Below are 26,495 nucleotides of genomic sequence, written 5' to 3' on the forward strand. Positions count from 1 at the left end.
TGCTTTCTTGACGAGGGAGCTGGTGTTCAGCTCCCACTTGAGGTCCTGGGAGATGGTAGTTCCCAGGAAGCGGAAAGACTCCACAGTGTCAATTGTGGAGCCACAGAGGGTGATGGGGGCAGGTGAGGCTGGGTTCTTTCTGAAGTCCACAACCATCTCCACTGTCTTTAGAGCGTTGAGCTCTAGGTTGTTTTGCTTGCACCAGGTCACCAGGTGGTCAGCCTCCCACCTGTAGGCGGACTCGTCTCCATCAGAGATGAGTCCGATGAGGGAGGTGTCGTCCGCAAACTTCAGAAGCTTGACGGACTGGTGACTGGAGGTGCAGCTGTTGGTGTACAGGGAGAAGAGCAGAGGAGAAAGAACGCAGCCCTGGGGCGATCCGGTGCTGGTGGACTGTGAGTCGGAGACGTGTTTCCCCAGCTTCACATGCTGCTTCCTGTCAGACAGGAAGTCAGTGATCCACCTGCAGGTGGAGTCAGGCACACCAAGCTGGGCGAGTTTCTCCTGAAGCAGAGCCGGGATGATGGTGTTGAAGGCAGAGCTGAAGTCCACAAACAGGATCCTGGCGTAGGTTCCTGCGGAGTCCAGGTGCCGGAGGATGTAGTGGAGGGCCAAATTGACTGCATCATCTACAGACCTATTGGCTCTGTAGGCAAACTGCAGGGGGTCCAGGAGGGGGTCGGTAATGGCTTTGAGGTGTGAAAGCACAAGGCGCTCAAAGGACTTCATAACCACAGAGGTCAGGGCGACGGGTCTGAAGTCATTAAGTCCTGTGGTCCTTGGCTTCTTGGGGACAGGGATTATGGTTGAGGTCTTGAAGCAGGCTGGCACGTGACATGTCTCCAGTGAGGTGTTAAAAATGTCTGTGAACACTGGAGACAGCTGGTCAGCGCAGTGCTTCAAGCTGGATGAGGAGACAGCATCCGGTCCAGCAGCTTTCCTGGGATTCTGTCTCCTAAAGAGTCTGTTGACGTCCCTCTCGTGAATGGAGAGAGTCGTCACTGAGGTGGGAGGGGGGGTGGAGGTGGAGGGGACCTTTAAGGAGGGCATTGGTGGGGGGGCCCAGGACCCTGCTGAGGTGGGCGAGGTGGAGGTGATGCACAGTGGCTGTAGCTGTAGGGAGGTGTCGTGGGGGATGGTGTCAGGACTGTCCTTTTGTCTTTCAAATCGGCAGTAGAACTCATTCAGGTCGTTGGCTTACTTCCTGTTGCCACTGGCGCTATGACTTTGAGTAAATATCGGCCTTTATTTGTCCTCAGGGTTGAATTCTTATGAATCCTGAAAAGTTTCGAGCCAATTGGACAATGTACACTCAAGTTACACCCACTTCCTGTTTCGATGGCAAAACGCACAAAATTGCCGCCCCGCCACGGCCACGCCCTATGACGAAAAGTTTTTCTTTTAATAACTTTTCATCTTTAACGTCTTAAGATGGCACAGACCAAATTTGAAGTTGATCGGATGAAATCTCTAGGAGTTCGTTAAAGTATGACATGTGGAAATGGCCAAAATCGCACTAATTTCAAACGTTCAATTCAATTGTACGTCTTGACATGCTACATATGTGTACCAAGTTTCGTTAGTCTACATTAAACGTACTGCAGGCTCATTTTTTTTTATTTTGTAGGGGGCGCCTATTTGTGCACCTATTCCCGAAACCCTTAAAATACGTAAGTTTTCACCAGACTTGATGCGACCGCCAATTTTGGTGAGTTTTTGAGTATGTTAAGCCCCTCAAAAAGGAGATTCTTTTGCTGGAAGAAAGGAAAGGAAAGGAAGAATTCCTTCAGTTTAAATAGGGCCTTCGCCGCTGTTGGCACTCGGGCCCTAATTACAATAAAATGTGAATGTGTGTAAAAGGTCGGATTTTATGGGGTAATCTTCTTAGATGATTTAACAGGATGACCTATTTTCTGCTAAAGGACTGTGTTCATGCTATTGTATTTTAACATTACGCCAGATAGAGTTTTAAGGGACAAAATAATGTGATATGGTCTCATGTCTTTTTTTACTGGAATTTATAAACTTAAAGATTTACTGTGTGGGATGTTTGCAGACTTGGTGTACAAAAAAGGAAAAGATAAATGCTTTCATTGTGATTCATGATCTTTGTTTTTATTGTTAATAACAATACTTAGGCATCATTGAACAAAAAAATACAAAATAAGAAACAAATAACACTGTAATTAGGACACAGCTGTTTCTTCTGTATCACTGGGGAAGCGAGGTTGGCGGTTGGTCTGGGTTAGTAAAAAAGAACGTGGTGGTGGAATGAGGGTCAGTTTGAAAGGAAGGTAATTTAGAAAGAAGAGGAGTTATGGAGATACTAGTCTTAGGGTTAGATCTGTGATGTGGAGACAGGAAAGAAAACAAGTGGACATGAAGACAGAACAGAGCTTCCAATACATTACTGATAAGGCACTTGACGTACAACCAACTCTAAAGCATAACAACAAAACTGCAACACTCATTTCTTGAATTCCTCATAAGTCTCAAACACGAAATTGCTAAAAATTGATTTCAATTTTTTTTAACATCAAAAACCCGTTTCATACACACAATCATACCTAAAATCATTCACTTAGATCAACACGTAAAATTCTAACCCAGGTTAATAAACATTACCCAGGCTACAAGGCAGTGAATTGAAGAAATCTGGCCCATATTTGTAAAATCCGGAATTGGTTAATCTGTCCCATTCCATTCAACTTAGTAAAACTCCTTTATTTCAACAAAGCAACCCAACTTCGCAATGATTTTGTTGAGTCATTGGTTTTCAGCGGGTGGCAGCATCAGCGTGATTCAAGACTCAACTGTATCAAACAGCTTTAGCCAAACCAGAAAGGAAAAACATTCAGCTTTGTCAAAACTAGCAGGAAGCAGTGATTCATATTGCAGTGTTTGTGCTAAGCACTCGGGTATTTCTGCCTGCTCAAACAGCGAAGAACTGAGAATGATGACCTTTGCAGGTCTGAATTAATTCAATACTGAATTAAGAATTGAACCGAAATTAAAACAAGAAAGCAAGATTTACTCTTTAAACCTTAAACAAGGCAAATGTATAAATAGCACGAGCTGCATTGGAGAGCAGAGGCCACAGTCCTACTGCAAGTTATTACAGTATATCAGAGACACTGTGTTTGTGCAGACGTTGCAATATCTGAACACTTACATAATTGCATAGACAAGGAAAAAAATAGGGAATTAAATGCCCTATTGTCTCACTTTCACTCTCTTTTGTTCTTTTATTAGAAAACAAAAAGGTGCAACGAAATAAAGCAACACAAGATTAAAGCAGAAAGCTTTTTAAAAATGGCATTTTACCAGCCATTAGCTGGCTCTAAGGCACAAAGAACAAGGAAAGCTAAAGTAGAAGCAGCATCACCCCCATCCTCCATCCATTTTCTTCCCTGTCTTATTGAAATTTGGGGACTGACAAACTGACAATGATACATTTTTCTCTAATGACAAAGCAAAAAAACCATGCCACCTAATGTAGTGTATATTATCTGCTGGATCTCTGTGCCCTCTAATAGTACGAATGAACATGTATGAGTGTTTGTGGTGTGCAAAAGTTTAAAGGGGATGACTAGCCCCCTCCCTCCCTAAACCACAATCCCCTCTTCTTTCTCTCTTTTCATCCCTCCCTCCTGCTCCCCTACAGAGGGATATGAGTCCTTCTCACATTCTTTTGTCCTGACACTTGTTCGCTTTTACTCTGTCTTGCGGTGGTTGTTGTTGTGGACTGTGTGACCGTTCTGCACTGGTCCATTTTTTTTCATGTCCTTTTTATCCTCCTCTTCTCCCTCCTCTTCTGATTCATCTGTTTCATCTTTGTCACTCCTTTCATCGTCAACTTTTTCCTGAAAAAAAAACCAGGCCGAAAAATATCATTAATCAATACTCAAACTGTACTGGAGCTCTGGCCAGTGTCCAAACAAACCATCCAGTTGCATGCATGGATATATGTGTGTGTGTGTGTGTGTGTGTGTGTGTGTGTGTGTGTGTGTGTGTGTGTGTGTGTGGGTGTGTGTGAGCAACTGGTTATGCACAAGAGGTCTGTAAAATCACAGTTCTTTCATACCTTGTATGTATGTACATATGGAATATATTCTTATATTTCATTACATTACATTAACTGCTACTAGCTTAATGAACCCTAATCTCCAACTCAACTGTCAGTGGTCAAGTTGCATTGTGGGTAATGTAGGCACCAAGTTTTGACAAGTGAATGTGTATAATAAAAAAGACTATATCTCTGGTTCTGCTGCATCTATTTTTATCCTTTTTTAAACTGTTCCCGACAGTGTTACAGAACTGCAATGCTTTAACTGTGAGTTCATCTTCTTTCTGTGATTACACCTATAGTGACACCCCAACTCCTTTCACAGTTTACACTTGAAGTGACACTCCAACCCCTTTCAGCTCTCAGGTCTTCACCCTTGAACAAAGTGTCTAAAGCCCCTCTAACTCCAACTCAGTTAGTTTATACATGGCTTGCTCCAACTGCTTTCAGTACTTGCCCTTCAGTTGACACTTCAACTGACATGGTTTTTCCGTTCATACACTTGAACTGGCACTACTTTCTCTCAGGAGTTCCACTTCACTTGACTCTTTCAGCTCAATTTATCACTTTTCAAAAACCTGTCAGCACTTTCACTTCAACTTTACTCAGCGCTTACACTGAAACTTTAATTTCTTTGAGGACCTTCAGTTTAACTTTAACTTCTTTTGGTATTTCAAATGTCTCAACTGCAGATTTTCAGTGTCAAATTTCAAATGTGTATTTCTTTTGCATTTTCTAGTATTTTATTTTATCTTGTTTATCTTTATTTATTGCTGTTTGTCTTTTAACCAGTGCTGGATGATGAAGATGTGAGCGCAGATGTTTCCATGATTTAATGGATGAATTAACAAAATTTGAACTTTAAATTAGATTTCTTTCTTTGCTTACGTTGTTGGTGAGGAAGCGGATTGCTATGCGTATGATGAGGACAGCCCAGAAGATATGTAGACACTGGAGAGTCATCAAAAGTCCGTTGAAAAAGTAGTAGCCAAAGAAGGGTTCATAGATGGTCACTGGGTAAACCCACGTACAGTAAATAATCCTGGAATAGAGATAGTGAGGATTAAGGACAATGTAACTCAAACAACATACAGGTGTATATTGCGATAAGACATTAAAACAATTACTTAAAACGTGTGTGTGTGTGTGTGTGTGTGTGTGTGTGTGTCTGTGTGTACCAGAAGGGGAAGATGACCAGCCGAGTGATAATGAAGATTGCAGCAAATACAATGAAGATGTAGTTACAGGCATTTCGCCAACCAGCATAGTTGAACATCTTTGCAGACTGTCAGAGGGAGAAAGAAAGAATAAAGGAAGAAAGAATAAAGGCTAATGTATTTGTTTATATAATAATAAAAATGGTAGCCGTTTTGCCTCTATTCAACTAAAGATGACGTGAAGTTTAGTTCTCTCCACAAGGTGGCAGTGTGTCAGAATTTGTCTTACGGTAGTTGAAGTTTCATTGCAATCAGTGAATCATGTGTGAACAAAACTTAAAACTCAGTAGGGATGCAGCATGTTAACACCATTTATTTATACTGACCCCATCTATATGTTTGCTTGCCAAAGTGCGCTAATCAAAATGAATTGTACTGTATGAATGACATTTACCTCAAGGAAGTAATCAGATGAGTCGTGAACCAGCATGATGAGCGTTCCAGCACGGATGTAATTAACACACCAGGAGAAGCTGATGAGGAGGATGGTCGCCACATGGTGAACTATCTGCTCCTTGAAGTCCTAAAGAGAAGGCGGAAAGAAGAAATAGTAGTTATGCTGAGAAAAGGAAACTGTTTGAAATATATATTTGTGTGTTGTGTGTGTGAAGTGGTAAATCCTGCTTAATAGGCATCTAGGTTAGAATAATTTGTTGGAGGAACACATTGTGCCTCTTTGGCAAGATTTTCCCCCACTGTGGTTAGCTGACCCCGGCTGAGCAAAGTCCACACACACACACACACACACACACACACACACACACTTAAACACACGTGTAACAACAGTCTAATGTCCAGCCCACAGTCAATGCCAGATGTCAAACTGATCAGTCAGTAAGAACAGACTGTCTTACTTGTGCATATAGTTAATCATCATATATTAACCATAAAAGTGGTAAACCAAATATTGTTTGTATAAATTATATTTGTTTTCCATTAACAGCAATTGTTGTGTATATTTTAATTATGTTCCCATGAAAGTCTTGTTGTTTACATAATACCACCTGAACAAAGGAGGTGAAGAGATGAAATCACTCACTTTGCGTTTGACGTCAGAAGCAACACTGAAGAGCAGAGAGCTGTAGAAACCTAGCTCAATCATGTAGTACCAATACTGAGATGGCAGGAGAGTCTGAAGGAGAGGAAAGAGCTTTACTTTCAAAATCCATACACCAATGTGAGCAAATCTATATTCTTTATTCTATATTCGGGCTGCAACTCACCATTATCATCACTATTACTGAGTTAATCGTATTGTCATTATTCTTTTGATCAATTGATTAATTGTGTGGTCTTGAAAATGTCAGAAAATAGCAAAAAATATCCATTACAAGTTCTTAGAGCCCATGTTGAGTCCAAAACCTAAAGATATTTTGTTGATTATTACACAAGACATAGACCAACCAGTTAATTTTTGGCATTTCTGCTTAAAAACGTACTTAAACAACGAACTGATTATCTAAATGAATGACGTAGCTACTCATTTCAGCTCTATTTGGAACTTTGTATAAGGAGGGTGTCTTGTGATATGTGTATCAGGGTTTCGGCAGTGTTCAACAAATTTAATTTAAGTCCTTTTAAATACATCATAAAATGCAATTTAATACCCTTTTCACGGCCATATCGGTTTTTTTTCTGCAGATACCCTGGTGTATTCAGTGTACCTAGCCATCCCAGAGACTTACCAGCACAGGGAAGCCTTGCCACATCTCTTTCAGGTCATACAGCCAAGGTTTCTGGAAGGAGAGATGCGTTGTGAATGAGACAGCAGAGCTCGACAGATGTATTTATATCAACTGACTCAGCATGGCAATGAGTCAACGCTGCACATCGGACAGTGCGAGAGGTGAAGTCATCACAGCAAAAAATACAGACAACCGTGGAAACTGTCATGTTACGATGGCAGGGCAGGTGATGAATGAGCATGTGAACATAAAGAGATGAGAGGAGGAGGCGGAGTCGAGGTTAACATGGCAGTACTCACATCGATGAGGGCGGCCAGGCCAGCAATGAAAGCAAGAAGGTAAAATGTAAATCTCCAACTGCAAGAGAACACACACACACACACACACACACACACACACACACACACACACACACACACACACACACACACACAGGTTCTACTCAGTCAATGAGGAAGAGACAAGAGACACATTTTCTACCAGCAGACACTTAAACACACACACACACACACACACACACACACACAGCCAAACATGTGCCATCACACACTGAGAGCTGTCAGACAGTATTCCCTCTCAATATCCTGTAACAGAGCCAGTGAGAGTCCATTCCCACTACAGCCTCTCGTACAGGTGTAAAGAGGGGATTTCACAGCAGCAGAGAGACATGGACAGAGAAACACAAGAACAGAAAAGTGAACACAGAGAAAGAAGAGAGAGATATACCAGTGGGGAAAATAAAGGAGAGTAACAGAAGCCTGTTGTGTGCACACAAACAACAGATTGATTCAGAAGACGCACAGTGAAAGACACACCATAACCAGGGAGTCACACATATGTCTGCTCACATCCACACGAGCATCAGATGCAGAACATCAATCTGCTTAAATATCATCTTCAACGTATATACCGCAGACGCAGATTAGGAAGGGTCACTTCACCAAAATTACAAAAAAGTTTTATTTTAGTCATGCAGATAGTTTTGAGTTATTCTCTAAGATGTCTGTATCCTCCACAACACAATGAAAGCAGGTTGAACTTCATTTGTTATGCTCATATCGTTTAAAAATTATCCATCCATCTTCATCCATCCATCTTCTTCCGCTTATCCGGTAACGGGTCGCGGGGGTAGCAGCTCCAGCAGGGGACCCCAAACTTCCCTTTCCCGAGCCACATTAACCAGCTCCGACTGGGGGATCCCGAGGCGTTCCCAGGCCAGGTTGGGGATATAATCCCTCCACCTAGTCCTGGGTCTTCCCCGAGGCCTCCTCCCAGCTGGACGTGCCTGGAACACCTCCCTAGGGAGGCGCCCAGGGGGCATCCTTACCAGATGCCTGAACCACCTCAACTGGCTCCTTTCGACGCGAAGGAGCAGCGGCTCTACTCCGAGCTCCTCACGGATGACTGAGCTTCTCACCCTATCTCTAAGGGAGACGCCAGCCACCCTCCTGAGGAAACCCATTTCGGCCGCTTGTACCCTGGATCTTGTTCTTTCGGTCATGACCCAGCCTTCATGACCATAGGTGAGGGTAGGCCTCAGATTTAGAGGTGCTGATCCTCATCCCAGCCGCTTCACACTCGGCTGCGAACCGATCCAGTGAGTGCTGAAGGTCACAGGCCGACGATGCCATCAGGACCACATCATCCGCAAAAAGCAGCGATGAGATCCCCAGCTCACCAAACTGCAACCCCTCTCCACCCCGACTACACCTCGATATCCTGTCCATAAATACTACAAACAGGATTGGTGACAAAGCGCAGCCCTGGCGGAGGCCAACTCTCACCTGAAACGAGTCCGACTTACTGCCGAGAACCCGGACACAGCTCTCGCTTTGGTCGTACAGAGATTGGATGGCCCTGAGAAGGGACCCCCTCACCCCATACTCCCGCAGCACCTCCCACAGTATCTCCCGGGGGACCCGGTCATACGCCTTCTCCAGATCCACAAAGCACATGTAGACCGGTTGGGCATACTCCCAGGCTCCCTCCAGGATCCTTGCGAGAGTAAAGATCTGGTCCGTTGTTCCACGACCAGGACGGAATCCGCATTGTTCCTCTTCAACCTGAGATTCGACTATCGACCGAACCCTCCTTTCCAGCACCTTGGAGTAGACTTTACCGGGGAGGCTGAGAAGTGTGATACCCCTGTAATTGGCACACACCCTCTGGTCCCCCTTTTTGAAAAGGGGAACCACCACCCCGGTCTGCCACTCCTTAGGCACCGTCCCCGACTTCCACGCAATGTTGAAGAGGCGTGTCAACCAAGACAACCCCTCCACACCCAGAGCTTTAAGCATTTCTGGACGGATCTCATCAATCCCTGGGGCTTTGCCACTGTGGAGTTGTTTAACTACCTCAGCAACTTCCACCAGGGAAATTGACGACAATCCCCCATCATCCTCCAGCTCTGCCTCTACCATAGAGGGCGTATTAGTCGGATTTAGGAGTTCCTCAAAGTGCTCCTTCCACCGCCCTATTACCTCCTCAGTTGAGGTCAACAGCGTCCCATCCTTACTGTACACAGCTTGGATGGTTCCCCGCTTCCCCCTCCTGAGGTGGCGAATGGTTTTCCAGAAGCACCTTGGTGCCGACCAAAAGTCCTTCTCCATGTCTTCTCCGAACTTCTCCCACACCCGCTGCTTTGCCTCTTTCACGGCAGAGGCTGCAGCCCTTCGGGCCCTTCGGTACCTTGCAACTGCCTCCGGAGTCCTCTGGCATAACATATCCCGGAAAGACTCCTTCTTCAGTCGGACGGCTTCCCTGACCACCGGTGTCCACCACGGTGTTCGTGGGTTACCGCCCCTTGAGGCACCTAAGACCCTAAGACCACAGCTCCCCGCCGCAGCTTCAGCAATGGAAACTTTGAACATTGTCTACTCAGGTTCAATGCCCCCAGCCTCCACAGGGACGGAGGTGTGAGTTGAAAGTCTGTCGGACAGGGGCCTCCTCCAGACGTTCCCAATTTACCCGCACTACCCGTTTGGGCTTACCAGGTCTGTCCAGAGTCTTCCCCCACCCTCTGACCCAACTCACCACCAGATGGTGATCAGTTGACAGCTCTGCCCCTCTCTTCACCCGAGTGTCCAAAACATACGGCCTCAGATCAGATGAAACGATTATAAAATCGATCATTGACCTTTGGCCTAGGGTGCTCTGGTACCAAGTACACTTATGAGCATCCCTATGTTCGAACATGGTGTTCGTTATAGACAATCCATGACTAGCACAGAAGTCCAACAACAAACAACCACTCTGGTTTAGATCAGGGAGGCCGTTCCTCCCAGTCACGCCTCTCCATGTGTCTCCATCATTTCCCACGTGCGCGTTGAAGTCCCCCAGCAGAACTATGGAGTCCCCCACTGGAGCCCCATACAGGACTCCATTCAAGGTCTCCAAGAAGGCCGAATACTCCGAGCTCTTGTTTGGTGCATACGCACAAACAACAGTCAGAGTTTTCCCCCCCACAACCCGCAGGCGTAGGGAGGCGACCCTCTCGTCCACCGGGGTAAACTCCAACGTAGCGGCGCTCAGCCGAGGGCTTGTGTGTATCCCCACACCCGCCCGGCGCCTCACACCCTGGGCAACTCCGGAGAAGAAAAGAGTCCAACCCCTATCCAGGAGTATGGTTCCAGAACCGAGACTGTGCGTAGAGGTAAGCCCCACCAGATCCAACTGGTAGCGCTCCACCTCCCGCACAAGTTCCGGCTCCTTCCCCCACAGAGAGGTGACGTTCCACGCCCCCAGAGCCAGCGTCTGCTGCCCGGGTCTGGTCCGTCGAGGCCCCTGACCTTCACTGCCACCCATGTGGCAGCGCACCCGACCCCAGCGGTTCCTCCCACAGGTGGTGGGCCCATGGGTTGTTTAAAAATTATATTCACAAAATTCCTCAGCAACAGTGTCACCATTAATGTGGATAACACAGAACACACTGTCAACCCTTTTTATAGTGTAACAAAAATAATTTCAGCTGATGGAGTTGCCCAGTTGTCATGGAAATGTAGATGTTGGACGTGTTTCAGAGCACTTTAAGGGCCCATTCACACCAGCAAAAGGGGATCTGGCGATTTGCCGCAGGGTTGTGCAGTGGTGGGAGTGTCACTGAAACAACCCATTTGTGTAATGTCCTGTTGTGTTCTTTAACCCCCCCACCCCCCATGTAGCACAAGTAGACTTTATATTTCACAATTACTGTTTTCCATCAGATCGTTTATAGATCTCAACATTTCCGACCGCACTTGAAGGCAGCTTTATTTCACGGAGAAAGAGAGAAAGTAAAGAGATGGAGGGACTGTGTTTTGTTGTTTGGCAAACATTCAGCTGCACAAACTCCTGGCCAGTTCAGTGGTGTGTTTCGTTTTTTTTTTACGCTCATAGTGTTTCAAAACTTTCTTGTGGCAGCGATAGAGGCAGTGATGTTAACTGTTTATTGTACGGGATTCTCACACCTCAAAACGGACTGCCGGTTACATGATTGGCCATGTAGCGTGACATCGGGTTGCGTTTCTCCAAAAGTTGAATTGGTCTCAACTTTTCGCTGCAGGCCGTTGCGTTTTTTTTTTTTTTTTTCGGCTACCCCCTGCTGCAGTAGGTAGAAAGCAACAAAAACGCCAGAATTTCAAGTAGAATGAGAGCTCTTTCTGCAGCTCTCCCTCTCCCCTCTCTGTCTGCATGTGCAGAACAGCCAATAGAAACACTCTCTCTCTCTGAAATGACCTGTGATAGGCCAAAGTCTCCCGTCACGGGCTACATTTTCTGAAGCCTGAAATCAGAGCCAAGCAGAGGTGCAGAAGTCTAGTTTTCTCTCAAAAACGACATCACAAATATACTGCATACCACAGCTTTAATGTCCATTATTAACAGGGTAAATTATTACAGCAAGCTTATAGGCCTTTGAGGGCACCTGACTATTATTTTAAGACATACTGGAAAAAATCTTACTTATCCTTTAAAATGTTAAAGTGCTCAGAAAAACATTTCCAAGCAAATGAGCAATCTGCTCCAGAACAGCGACTGGGTAGACCTTGTGAGAAGATTATTTTCAGTCAACTGCTGTTTCCAAAGTATATGACGGTTTTTATAGGGACTATTTCTTTAGTTCCAGCTCGCAATTAGGTTGGTGTCTTCTCGTAATTTGGGTGAACTGACCCTTCAAGTCACGAAAAAAGAAGCTTTTATGGATCTGGCGACACACATGTACAATGACCATGACAATGAAGCTAATGGTAACGTCCCTACACAGAAGTTATACATTGAACACAACACATGGTGTGGAATAATACATTAACAGATCATCTAAGAAAGTGTTTGTCAGCAGTATTATGCTATCTGCTGCTAATTATGTCACTCTTATAGATACGGTTATCTGTAGTACTGTACATTGAGTCATCTGCCAGCTGACACTAGTTAGCTTCAACAGCCTTGTATTATCAGGTGATCATGCTGTTGGTTTAACTCAGTTAATGCTCACACATAAAAACAGCCAGCAGTGGTGAGAGAACCCCTGTTGCCGAGGCCCTGTGCTAATGAGTGTGGATTGTTGGATTTGTCTGTGCATGTGTGAGAAGAGTTGGGGCAATGCTACAGGCATGGTAGCCGCATAGTGGCATTATAATAAGTGCATGTTAAAAATAGAGGGCTACTATTGCCCTTAGAAATGTGCTCATATAGCCGGAGGAACGCAAGGGTAGGCAGCTGCTCCATAGCTCTATAGACATGTGTGCATATACGTGTGTGCGTGAGTTTACCTGGCCTCTCGAAACTTTTTGAGCAAACTCGGTCTGTCCTGGTTCCTTCGTCTCCTGAACCATCGCTGCACTTGTCTTTCTGAATAGCCAGTCTGCTTGCAAAGACTTGCTATTGAAGTCTGAGAACAGCACAAAGGTCAGATTTAAGTATTTGATTTCCTGGCAACACACACAGCATGCTACTCTGTCTTTTTTAAGTGTGTATGGGTATGTGCAAACATGTACCTGTGTGGGACTTTTGGTAATGTTACAGTAGTAGGACTCCAATGTGGAGTTGTGAGGGACTTTGAGCCGCACTGTTTCTTTCACCCCGAGCAGAGAAGCCAGGGGTGTAGCCACCGTCCTGCAGTCACAAAAACATTGTCGAGATTAAAAGGAGATGAAATGTAAAGAAGTTAAAGACAGTAAAGGGTGCAATCAAGGACATTATTTTAATGTGTGAGAAATGATCTACTCAAGTGTGAGATAAACAAAGCTAATAGACATAAAAAGTAAATAAAATCATTAGAGGTTAGGATGATGAAAGTCAGGATGACGAGAAAGCCTCACAGCCATGTGTAGCGTGATAACCCAAAGAGCAACAATTATTTTTCATGTTTATATATGTAAATGTTAGTTTGTCTTATAATATTCATAAAGTTTTCAGCTAGCCCACTTTATAATTTATCACTCTATGATTCGAATGGGATTTAGGGATAAAAAAATGTATTTTGTCTGATTTCCAAAAGATTAGCAACTAGAAACAGGAACACTGTACTTGTGTGATAAACAATGTGAATTACTTGAAAGAACTGGGCTATACTTGTTATAAACTAGGGCACAGCACAGTGAACATTAAATCATTGCTGGGCTAGAAACTACATTCTGGAGAAAAATAATGTAATTAGAGGTCAGAGTACGAGATAACCGATGGCCAGACTAGAGGAGAAAGAAAATGAACAGAGGGAAGCTATCAAGGGACAAAACAAGTTAAGACTGGACAGAAGGACAGAAAAGAAGTGTAAATATAGAGGAAGCAAATGTTTGAATTAATAACCAAAGACATAGATGAGGGGCACAGATATCCAGTTAGACAGCGTAAAAATGGACTGACCTTTCAAAGATCTGACGGACAATAAGGAATACAAGGGCGATGGGCAGCGCCACCCACAAGTCGTGGGCTTTGGCGTATACTCGTCCATCCCGATCCTCCAGGTCAGCCCAGCCCAGGCCCTCCGGAAACCATAGCCGCTCCTGCCAGAACCACTCGCTCAGCCCCGACAGCATCCTGCAACACAAGACACACAAGGAGTCAGCACCAACTCTATGGGTTTATTACACATGTTCGAGAGGAAGAATCCACACCCTAAACAACATGGTTCCACCTAAAAATCTGAACGCACAAGCAGTCTAAAGGGGCTTGCTTTAGGGGCTTTAAATACAAGCCTGGCTATGTATAGGGGAAGACATCTGTTAATGGGAATATTTTCTACCATGTAATTAAGAGGATTAGATGATGGCACCAATGTTTCCCTCTCATTGGAACAGAGCACAAGCAGCATGCTGAGAGCTCAGCTCAGGAGGCCCACATGTGGGAGGAGAAATCAGACCAACAACTGAGCTTTGTGCTTTCAACACCAGCTCTTTCCTAAACAGTTGACAGCCGCTGCGAACTATGCTTTTTTTATTCAGAGTGCAGAGATGAATATTTCTGCTGCTAAGTTCAGGGAGTGGCAGAGAAAAAGAGTAAAAGGGAGAACTAGCAGCTGAGGGATGTGAGTCATGATTCATCCATATGTGCAGAGCAGTGGGGGCGCCCCCACACACTCATCTCTGGAGTCCCCTTGCAGATCTACAGTAACCCCCCTTACACTCACTGTAGCTGTAAATGCCAAAGCCCTGTAACCACTTCACTTCCACTCCCATCCCCACCCTGCTGCTCCCTGCCAGTAATCAAGAAGGATTCCTTCCTTGGCCCAGAGAGCTTAAGCCATGTGTATAGAGCCCGACCGATATATCGGCTGGCCGATATTAGGCATTTTCCAAACTATTGGTATTTTTTTTTTTTTTTTTAAATATTCATTCATCAAATGGCAAATGATTCTGGTAATTGAATATTAAAAAAATAAAATAAAAACGGACGAAACACCCTTCAACCATGTTATGAGTGTTGGCGTTGCATAGTTTGTCCACCAGTGGGCGCTCTACAACGTCCCTGTTGGCAACACTCTTTGATTTTTTTGTTGTTATTGTATTTTTGTTCAAAGGACTTAAGTTTCATATCTTAAGTTTGTATTTTTATACATTTTATTTATCAGAACTTTAATATATTTTGATGTTCCTCTATTCTGTTGAGACAATAAAACAAACTATTATTTTTAAACTGCATTATCATATTACTTTAGTGAGGACTCATAAATAACTTCAAATAACTAATGTTAAGGAAATCTGTTTATGTTTTGTTACGCATTTCTGGATTATTATTTTTTTTTAATTAAATTAGACTTGACTGCTGTAACGGTGTCTTTACAGGTCTCCCTAAAAAATCACTCAGACAGCTGCAGCTGATTCAGAACGCTGCTGCTCGAGTCCTCACTAAGACCAAGAAAGTGGATCACATCCCTCCAGTTCTGAAGTCTCTACACTGGCTTCCAGTGCCTCAAAGAATTGATTTCAAAATACTTTTGCTGGTTTATAAATCACTAAACGGTTTAGGGCCAAAATACATTTCTGATCTGCTAGTACACTATGAACCACCCAGACCTCTCAGGTCTTCTGGGACAGGTCTGCTTTCTGTCCCCAGAGTAGGGCTGAACGATTAATTGCATTTTCGATAATATCGCGATATGTTAAAACGCGATTTCCTAATTGCAAAGGCTGTGATTTGGTCACATGACTCACGAGAGCAATCAGTCTGCACTCCGTAGAGAAAGCATCAACTAGCATGCTAACGCTACACTGTACCTTGAGCTGATTTCTGTCATTCAAACAACTCTGAGTTGTAGTTTAAAACGTTTACAGCCATTTTAATAAAATGAAGGGTTTTATTCGGGCTTGAGTCTATACATGCAGTTAATGGATACAGGCACACAGAACTCAAGGCTCGGTTGGCAACGATTAGCTCTGATTAGCGGTTAGCTCCGGTTAGCGGTTAGCTCCGTTATAAAGATATGAGTGGAGGAGCTGCCACTGAGCTCCCCGAACGTCATTTATCAGTCTGGTTGTTCAACCAGACTGATAAATGACGTTCGGGGAGCTTTCACAGCAGCGTGGCCGCGGTGTTTCAACAGTTTTATTAGTACAGTTAATCCCACGGCAAGAACACCAGCAACTAGCTAACGTAACGATAGCCTCTCTGAACAAGTGCACACGGCAGCACGTAACTTCACGAGGGGGAGGGGCTGGAGGCAGCTCCTCTCTGTGCACTGTAAAAAATTGTGTGTGTGTGTGTGTGTGTGTGTGTATATATACTATATTTTTACTTATTTAACTGTCTAGTGTGTAATTGTGTGTTCATACTATACATTATTATATTATTCTTTGTTGAATAATACAGAAGACAAAGAGCTTAAAAAAATAATCAAATCGAAATCGCAATATTTGGGGAAAAAATCGCAATTAGATTATTTTCAAAAATCGTTCAGCCCTACCCCGGAGTCAGAACTAAACATGGGCAAGCAGCATTCAGTTTTTATGCTCCACATATCTGGAACAAACTCCCAGAAAACTGCAGGTCCACCGCAACTCTCAGTTCTTTCAATTCAAGGCTAAAGACCTTTCTTTTTGATGTTGCCTTTCTTTAAATAATTGTCCTCTGGGAGGCCAGGTTTGGAACCTGAGTTGCAACAGAAAACATAAGTCCTCTGGGAGGCCCGAGTTGGACTCAGTTAACTTGTTCTCATACTGCACTGTAAATTTTATTCTCGACTTTTATCTGTTTTTAATTTTTTTTATCGTTTCTAACTGCTCTTTAATATTTCATGTAAAGCACTTTGAATTGCCCTGTTGCTGAAATGTGCTATACAAATACAGCTGCCTTGCCTTGCCTTAAATATATATCGGCCGATATATCGGAGTATCGGATTTTTAAATCATCAAATATTTGTTTCGGTATCGGCCTTAAAAATCCTTTATCGGTCGGGCTCTAGTATGTAATGTGCACCCCCCCTTGACTATCTTTAAAATATGCAGCTGGAATTAGACTTGAATGTAAAGAACTGAGGTTTAGGGCTGCAACAACGAATCGATAAAATTCGATTATTAAAAAAGTTGCCAACGAATTTCATTATCGATTCATTGTGTCGCGCGACACGCCACTCAGTCGCGGAGATAAAAGCAATTGAGTTGAGTGCCGCGCGGAGCGGCGAAAGAAAAAAAAAAGAGCAGAGCGGGGGTAGAGGAAATACGGAGAGAGACCGGGGAGATCCTTAACGTTGTTCTGAAACACACGGCGGAGGCAGAGAAATCAGTACGACCTAAGTCATCCAAGGTGTGGGAACATTTCACACTAAATAAATCGAAAACGTGTTAACTGCAAGATAAGCAAAAGCGACACGGCATGGCACGGTCACCACGGTGATGATTCAGCACCTAAAACGTAAACATGTTGGAGTCCTTGATGAGGAGGAAGGGAGTTCAACAGCAGGGTAAAATCACTACACAATCCTCCTTTTGTTCCGTTTTGAAGTGAGGAACGTAACGTCCCTCCAGTGGTGCTGGTGTTTACTCGTTATCCAGCTGACTAGCATGACAAGCTAGCGTTAGCTCGTTAATAACAGTAGTAAAGCAGGACTAAATACACGTTTTTATTCACTCGCCTTTTTTGGCCCATTAATTTTTCAATCTATTGTCATGTATATATTCTGTGCTTTGTCCCATATCAGTTATTGTTGACGTATATATTTGTGTGTGTTGTACTTTTTAATTTCATTTTAAAGTTCTTTTATAGCACTTGGTCATCTTAAGCTGTGTTTAAATGTGGTGTACAAATGAACTTAACTCGCACTTACTACAATGATGGTAATAATTTAATGAATAAGCTTCAAGTGAACGTGTGTGTGTGTGTGTGTGTGTGTGGGGGGGGGGGTCTGTATCTGCTCTTTGGGTTACTTACCTTTACACAACTATTAACTAAAACAACATGTATGTAAGTATGTATTGAGTTGATGTAAATTAATGTTTTTTTGTTTTTTGTTTTTTTTCCGATTAATTGAAAAAATAATCGACAGATTAATCGATTATTAAAATAATCGTTAGTTGCAGCCCTACTGAGGTTTGCCTAAAGAGAAGCTGTGTGGTAAAACAACTTTGACAAGGACTTTTAAACAAAGTAACAGTGTACTTCATGCATAAGATTCACAAAAATAAAGAAAGTTAGAATGTTCATCAATGCCCTTATCTTTGCCTTAGTCCCTGATTAGTTCTTTAATACAAGGTTTTCAGATCAGTACTTGGTGTTTGACACTGATACACCACGCTTCATTAATTCAATCCTAAAGATAAAATAATATTGCTACTAGTTTCATCCTCTGACACTGTCTGAGACAGTGTCATGTTGAGTGTGTTGGTTATTTTCCACATCATGTCATGTTAGTCATGGCCCTCATTTCCTGTTGCAACAGAATGGCTGGCCGAGCACTCGGCTTTCCTTTCTCTCTCTCTCTTTCCCCTCAGCACAGTGGATGGGAAGGGTGACATATTTTTCCCAGTTATTTTGCCAACTCTTCCACTTCAGTAGCACTACATGTCACTTCTCCTGGAGTGTCCTGCCAGATCTTGTGAGTTTGTGTGCACGCAGGGTTCAAAATTAGCACAATTTACCTGCCGAATGGTGGTAAAATATGCAAGTGGCTGGTAGATTTTCTTCACTCACAAGCCCAAAAAAACAAACAATGGTAATCTATTGAGTGGCTGGTAATATTTGAACTTTCACTAGCCATTTGGCTGGTGGAATAAAAGTTCATTTGAGCCCTGTGGGCACGTCTGGCTCCATAAAAAGCAGTGTAATCTAACCCAAAACAGATAACTAAATGAGCTTCTGAGCACAAGTAAAGACAGTTCAAAGGGCAGAATTGATGAGGAATGTAGACAGACTGTGTTGACTTCTCTGCATATTAAATGATTTCCCTTAATAACAACAAACTACAAACTGTTAATAAATATATTAGCTGTAATTAGGCTCAACATACAAACATGCACAGATACCTAAATTAAACAACCAAGGGGGAAATGCTTGCAACTAAACAAGGACAAATTCTTTATATTTTGCATGGCGGCCGCATGGAGACGATTTAGGATTCGAGAGGATATTTTTAGGGTTTCTAGTTGAGATCATCTGATGAATTCAGCATGTTAAAGCTTGTTTCCCCCCACAGCTTTCCTAACAACACATTCCATTGGCCCACAGGATCATATGACCAGACTCTGACCATTTCAAAGGTCCAATAAAAATAAAGCATGCCTTTGGCAGGGGAGGGAGAAAGGAAGTTCTCTCACTGTCTCCTCTCTCTTTCTCACTATGAATATCCATTACAAGGATGTGGTGACTGTAAACACAGACCCAACATCAGGCTGGAAGAGTACAGCTCCAGATGTTACTAATGTTTCATCTCAGCTCTACCTGAATCCTAAGTTTACAAACCCATAATGCAGTTTCTCAAAAATGGATGAAATTAAGGGAACAAGCCTCAGAGGAAAATCTAAACAGACCAGACTGGAACCTGGTACAGAGTCCAGGAATATTTAGAGAATGTAAACACACTGCCACCATACCAGGGGGGTGCTCTAGTTTTCCCATTCACTCTCCATGGATAAATAACATTATGGAGTTTAACAGACACCCAATACTTTGTTTATCTGAATGACAGGAGACTGAGTCGAAAAAAGGAACATAAGTCACAAGACTGTAGCAGTGAGTCATTCATAACATACCATCTGTGTGTGCATATCTACCTATTAGGGCTGTTTGATTATGGAAAAATATTGAAATCACGATAATTTAACACGATTACTCGTTGACTTCTGGAAACATGTTGCAATTATTGAACTTAACAGTAAAAAACACATACAACTGTGAAATTTGCCTTAATACTTTTCCTATTTAAACTTTATTTTTTCATTCAGAACACAAGAGAAAATAAGAGTTTACTTGCAAAACGTAATGAGCTAAATAATTGTTTTTCTCAATTCTGTTTTTGTGATCATTGGGAGCCAAAATCATAATCACGATTAAATTTCGATTAATTGCACAGCCCTACTACCTATTTACTCATATTCATCCATACTTAAGCTGTTCACTGACAGTTGACTCATTCAAACGTCAACTTTTAAAAAATAACTAGGACACAGACAGCTTAGACAGCATACACAATAAGAGGTCAAAGCTTAGTTTTCAGTACCTCAAGTTTGGATGTTTGATAAGTCAGAGACAGAACGGCACATCGATTACATGCTGATATCACAAAGGGTCACAAAACAAAAGAGTCAAAATGAGGTTGAGTCAATCAGATAAGTCAGCAGTCCTTAATTATTTCATGGCCTTGAACATTACTGTAGCTCATATTAGGTTTTAAAAACAGTACAGTATTGTATGGACAGAATATCAAGGTCTGAGTACTGACTGAAATATGCCAGTAGCCCCAAGTAAAGATATGTCAGGTACTAAAAGTTGGCATTGAATACTTGTTCAGATTCTTGATTACTTATAAATTGATTAGATATTTCCTAAATGTGTTGATGTCTTGCTGATTTTAGACTTAATTTATGTTGTGTTTCTATGTAGATGCTTTAAATTAAGAGAAAATTAAACACGGTGTTTCTGCCGGGAAAACATTTTATATTTGTCATTGTGAGGTTATGAATAAAGTACAATCAGGTATCAGTGCCAAAACTGAGGTATTATATTAGCACCAGTATAACAAGATCTGGAATGATACCCAGCTCTGAGCCTGACATATTGGGCCGATGGTGGCACTGGAGGAATTCTCTGAGAACAGCTATAATAAAACAAGCTATAAACCTGCAATGCCATAATGCACATTTCACTGATAAAGCTGACTGTTTTGCAAATTGATTCAAATATTGTAATACATTGATCATGTAATAGGTTACCTTTCCTAACAGGGCTGATAATCTTTCATTTAATTAGTATGTCATTTAGTGTAGCATTAAGGTAATAGAGCTGAAACTATTAGTCAATCAATTGACAGAAATTAATTAAGCAAATATGGATAATCAATCTATCATTTGAGTCATTTTTCAAGCATAAAACATAAACATTCACTGCTCCAGCTTCTCAAATGTGAATATTTTCATATGATCAGTCATATGATGGTAACTGAATATATTTGGATATGGACTGTTGGTTGAATACATCTACCCATTTGAATAGGTTACGTTGACCTGAAGAGGCAGCTGGCATGCTCTCTGCAAATCAGTTGTAACTCAAGTCATGCCTTGGACATTTTGAGGGGTTTCTGAGGGTGAGTCAGACACATCCTTCACATTTTAAACATTCTTCTGGATCTTGGTTTGACTGAAAACAGTTGTGTCATTTTTAATAAAGTACAAGATTAGTAGATACAGTGGTTATGCAAACAGAGATTGTAGATACTGGTATACTGCAAAAGGGAGAACATTTAAAATCATCACAGGGGCAGACAGCCTGTTTGCAGTGATCTGTTTCATCACTCTCATTCAATCTTCTGTGTTACAGATAAGAAAGCCCAAGAAAGTCAACTACAATACCTTTGACACTAACCTGTGACCCCCATGAATTATTAATGGAGAGAGTCAATCAGTCAGCAGAGTGATTTGAATAGGCCTGTTCAGGAGGTGTGAGGGTAATATTGTCATGTTGATTCTCATGGATCCCCACAGGATTCAAGCCCATATATGCCCTTTATGTTAAGTACAGTTACCTTGCCCAGAGCAATTAGATGGCCCCTGGATATATGTGAGGCTTTTCTTTCTGTTAAAGAGCAATGTGCAGGTTGGACACCCCTATACAGCATAGTGTATATTAATGATAAACAACTAGATTTTCAAAACTGGAGGAATATGTAACTGCCATAAACAATATTTTGAGATAAAATTGTGATAAAAAACCTTCCGCATCTATAAATCACTGACCGGAAGTGACGTAACGCGAGGGAGTCTGGTCAAATTCATGCTCAAATTTCAATGGACGTGGATGAAGAAACCGAGGTCTCCAACGTTGGTGAGGACGATGGCCCACAGGCCTATAATTGTGAGCCTCCTAGAAGAGATAGAGGCCAGGGGGAGATTAGGGGGCAGATCAGGGGGAGGAACAATGGGCAGAGGAGAAAAGTAGAGTTGTGGTGTCAACAAAACCAGTGGCGAATAGGGCAAGTGACTTGGTGAGTTACTGTAGCACAGTGGCTAACGCTGGTTCATCTAGGCTAGTACCTTGGTGTTCTACAATAAATCTGCTTTAGCAAACATACTTTCGACCTTGTTCTTGATTAAACATACATGTAGATTGTCTTAATTTAAACCAGCAACGTTTTGTCTTCTCATATTCTACAACCTAAGATTTTAACACTGAGACAGGGACTGTGCAGTCAATCCAAGCGAGTTAGCACTACCACATAATCGTTTTGTTCGCTAGGTGCTTGTGCGGACATTGTGAGGCTATGGCGTCGGCGGTGGACAGCATATGTTGTCGAGAGGTGGATGCCTACTGGACACTAGTTGAGGGTTTAGTCCCGGTCACGGACATTACCTGCCTGACGCTCCATTCCGGCTTTGATGCCTGCTGCCTCAACCCATTCTCGCTGCAGGTAGCATACCTCAACTTCAGGCAGGAGTATGGCCCTCTCCAAGCCAACAGACCAGAGTATGTTTAGACAAGACTAATTTTTAACACTATTATATTATTATACACTTGATATTATACACTCTTGATCGTATTGACTATGTTAACAGGATTATCAAAATCAACATTGCACCCCTATCATTACTCTAGGCAATTCCGATACACAGCCTACAGGCAGGTGGTCCGATGGGCATATGGGTTTCTGGGCAGGGAGATCAGGAAGGTGATACCAGCTTGTGTTGTCGCCGCAATCAGGAGGCAGTTTCCAGAGTAAGGAAGGACATACAGAGGCTTCCAATGTCCCCATTTGGGAGGCAATGAATAAATATATTTTGTTTTTACAAAATGAACACAATCACAAAGTGTCTTGTTGTATAAAATGTATTTATAATTTCATTGATGGTAACTAGCACTGTCTCTGAATTGTAATGCTTTACACTACTTTTGCATTACTGTGCAACCAGCACAAACACAATAATTTACCATTATGGCTTCTCTAAAACTGTCTCTATATCTCGCTCTGTCTCTCGCCACTGCTCTAATTACAACAATGAGAGAGCAGAGCGTGAGCTCTTGTTTGCCTCTGCCTACGTCATATGACGCGTTGCAAGCGGGAAAGGCGTATTTCAGAGCCTAGCTTAAAATGGGCACCCTTTCATCAAAATTTCTGCTTTAGGGTTTGTGTAACATAGCAATTTCTACTTATGTGTTTTTAAAAGACCTCTTCAGACAACATTAAGTATTAATTCAGTTATGGATTCAACCTGCACATTGCTCTTTAAGTTGAAGCTTTAAATGGTAATGATTTATGTCTTTAACTGAATTACAGATTAGTCAGTAAACAGAGCTAAATTAGTAGAAGTTGTAATTATTGACAGATGATAGTTGAAGTTATGTTCTGTTCAGGTTAGGGAAAGATAGAAGTTATATTCTGTATTTCTCCTCTAGACTGTCAGTGTTTTGTGGGGCTAACATAATGTTTGACCTGGATGCAGAGCTTTCATGAATAAGACGAGTTTCCCCTTCCCAATTAATTATTTAGTTAGTCTTTTAAATTGACAATCCCAGATAGTAAGTAAGTATCGTGTGGTCTGAGGAACAATAACTAAATCATATAGCCTAACGATCATCTTTTAGATTCTAGAGTCTATGAAATTGAGCCTAACCATAACCCCAAAATACACAATTTGCAGTTTATATAACAGAGACAAGCCTAAAATCATCACATTCGAGAAGCTGGAACCATTACTTAATAAATAACTAAATAAACGTAATCAATTATCAAAATTTGTTGGTGATACATTTTCTCTTAATCGACTATTTAATTAATTGACTAACTGTTTCACGATAGTGTTGGTCTTTCATGAGACTTCACCCAATGATTAACATGATGTTTGACCTGGATGCAAAGCTTGACAACACATGCACACATATTTGCCTATTATGTCATAGGTTTGCACACATTTGAGTATGAATGAGTGCTCATAGTGATATAAACAAATCTGGTTACAAACAATACAACACTATTCCCGTAATATTCATCAGGGCTTCCGGTGGTTGGAGTATCCACCCTATCACAATTTATGAGATTCTTATTCAGATATATTTTAAATTCGAGGGTGTTTTGTCACCGTGGTGCTCATACTAGCTTAAATGTAGCTATTCAAAAAGAGAGAGAGTGAAGAACACAATGGTGGCAGCAGGAAGGGGTCCAACACTGAAACAAATCACTGTAATTAAAAAACAGTCATCATGTAAAAGGGTCTAAACGTGCTATCACCCTGGATTTTTCTGTCTGTAAATCATGGTGTTGTTTCCGCGGCCTGTAGTTGTGTAGTTACAGTGATAATGTGACATAATCTGCTGCTAGTTAGCAAACTTTAAAAACCGACCCACCACTGGGCCACGCGCCAGGCTGCCCCCGTGTTTTCAATATTATACAACAAAGGTCAACGGTTATTAACGTACTTTCAAATAGTTAAAACAATACACAGGCATGCATGCGTTTTTCCTGATAAAAACACAAATAAGAAGCCTGTTAGTTATATTTAATTAACCGATTCCTACATGAATGCGTAATGACGTCTGAGAGAAGCGAGGATGCGGAGCATGCGCCCCCACTCACGCGCACATAAACGAATAATGTCTACTCTCCGACATGAAAGTGAAACAGTACTTACTTTGGTGTTTTCCCCCGTACTGAAAAGTGATATCCGTCTTGCTATTATTATTATTAAAAAAAAATGTTTTTCCACAAGCCTTCCAGGTCCCACCTAGCTAGCTAGCAATAACCTAACGGTCCTGTTGAGTGTCTGCCAGCCCGCTGGTTGTGCTCAGAACAGAAGGCGCAGTTTGTGTCCAAGTTTAGTATCCGGAATGATTTTTACATCTTTCCATGGTGTACAAAGTTTGTTTTGCCTCTTAAGAAAAACATTAATGGGGGGTGAAAACAAAAAAAGTGTCTACAGATTGGAGAATGTGTGAGATGCTGCAATGCGACCCGCTATTTTTCTTCTCTCGTCTCGTCGTGTCCGAGCTAAAAACAATTCCTCACTAGTGTATCCACGAGAGTCGGCGGGGTCTGTGGCCGGGCAGAGGCAGAGGAAGGTCCGGTACGAGAGAGGAGGGAGAGGAGCAGACAGAGGGAGGAGTGAGGGGATAACGGAAAGGGAGGAACGCAGATGACGTCCTAGCACATGAGAGCATTTGGCTGACACACACACACACACACACACACACACACACACACACACATCTTTCTGTTATTTTATACTTGATTGATGAAACTACTTTTTCTGGGTCATAGCTTGACTGCAGCTGACCTTTGACCTCCTTGTTATTTGCAAACGTAGGATACTGTTGCGCTCATGTACTGTGAATATAAAGGTAAAATACATTTATTGATTGTTATAAATCATACTATTTCAATGGCAATAACATGTTTATAGGGGCTGTTTATCAACCTTTTTGTCTTTTGCAGAATCACAACTTCATTTTTTTCTGTTATATTTCTTAAGGTATTTAACTGTTCTTCAACACTGGCCATCACCTACATTTGTGATGAAACATTAACACTACCTCAAATGATCTCCTGCCTGAGAACAGTTGTAGTCAGGTTATTTTCAGTGCTGCATTTTGTTTGTACTAGAACATGTTTAGATGCTTTAAGGTAAAAAAAAAAAAAAAAACACTTTATTTTTCTCATACTGCCCATGGCTGCTGCACCTGTATTCACCCTCTAAATGAGATGCTCTGTGAAAAACCCCCTCCCGAAAAAGCCCAGTCTGTTCTGATTGGTCAGCGTGCTCCCTGGAAACTCCGGATTCTCCACTCCGTGTTTCACTATTGAACCTGGAGGTACTGCAACGGAGTACAGTACTTTGTACCGTAAAAAATCACCAATAAAGGCTTCTAAACCAAATATTACACAACCTCCTGAAACAAAACACTACCCAATCGGACATGTTTCAGCAGTAATGCGACCCAGAATTGGGGAGAATTTAACTACATTGGCAGCCCAGATGACATTGTTTACTGCTGTTAGCCATGTAGCTACTATAGTTAGCAGTGGACAATAATAGAATATAGCAGCAATTTCTACATCAAATTAAATAAAGGCTTTTAAACCAGATACTAGCTACATAAACAGAACATGTTTCAGGAGAAATGTGACCCGGAATTGGGGAGAATTTAACGACACTGGCAGATGACATATTTTACTGCCGTTAGTATGTAGTTACATGCGACAATGTTAACACCGCAGTGGCAAAAAAAAAAAAAAAGCAGATGAACAATCATAGAAGGCCGGCTTAGAGTTGCGTAAGACTTAGCAGAGAGTAGAAAAAACTGTTGTTCAGTATAGGATTAAGCTCACAGGTATTTGTCTAAAATACATTTACCTAATTTTTTAAAGTTTTGGACACGTTTAACATAGAAATTCAACATTATAATATTGTAGATAAGACAGAA

At 42.1% G+C, this 26,495-nt stretch overlaps 1 protein-coding gene and 1 long non-coding RNA gene across 2 annotated transcripts; both read right to left on the reverse strand.

The window, feature by feature from the left end:
- Nucleotides 1-2,093: 2,093 nt before the first annotated feature.
- Nucleotides 2,094-23,665, reverse strand: LOC118495990. The gene is made up of 3 exons (XR_004898444.1): nucleotides 23,651-23,665; nucleotides 19,400-19,403; nucleotides 2,094-2,971 (listed from the first exon to the last, which is right to left on the reverse strand). It is a non-coding gene; the product is annotated as an uncharacterized LOC118495990 (long non-coding RNA).
- LOC116049592 (ceramide synthase 2-like) lies at nucleotides 2,094-25,173 on the reverse strand. Its single transcript, XM_031299400.2, has 11 exons — nucleotides 24,707-25,173; nucleotides 13,806-13,979; nucleotides 12,938-13,055; nucleotides 12,713-12,831; nucleotides 7,268-7,325; nucleotides 6,969-7,019; nucleotides 6,323-6,415; nucleotides 5,678-5,806; nucleotides 5,245-5,351; nucleotides 4,955-5,108; nucleotides 2,094-3,863 (listed from the first exon to the last, which is right to left on the reverse strand). The coding sequence occupies exons 2-11, from the start codon at nucleotides 13,976-13,978 to the stop codon at nucleotides 3,714-3,716; spliced, it is 1,152 nt and encodes a 383-aa protein (XP_031155260.1). The 5' UTR covers nucleotide 13,979; nucleotides 24,707-25,173; the 3' UTR covers nucleotides 2,094-3,713.
- Between the last annotated feature and the right edge of the window lie 1,322 nt (nucleotides 25,174-26,495).

The sequence above is a fragment of the Sander lucioperca genome, chromosome 10, assembly GCF_008315115.2.
Source record: "Sander lucioperca isolate FBNREF2018 chromosome 10, SLUC_FBN_1.2, whole genome shotgun sequence".
In the NCBI taxonomy this organism is placed as follows: Eukaryota; Metazoa; Chordata; class Actinopteri; order Perciformes; family Percidae; genus Sander; species Sander lucioperca.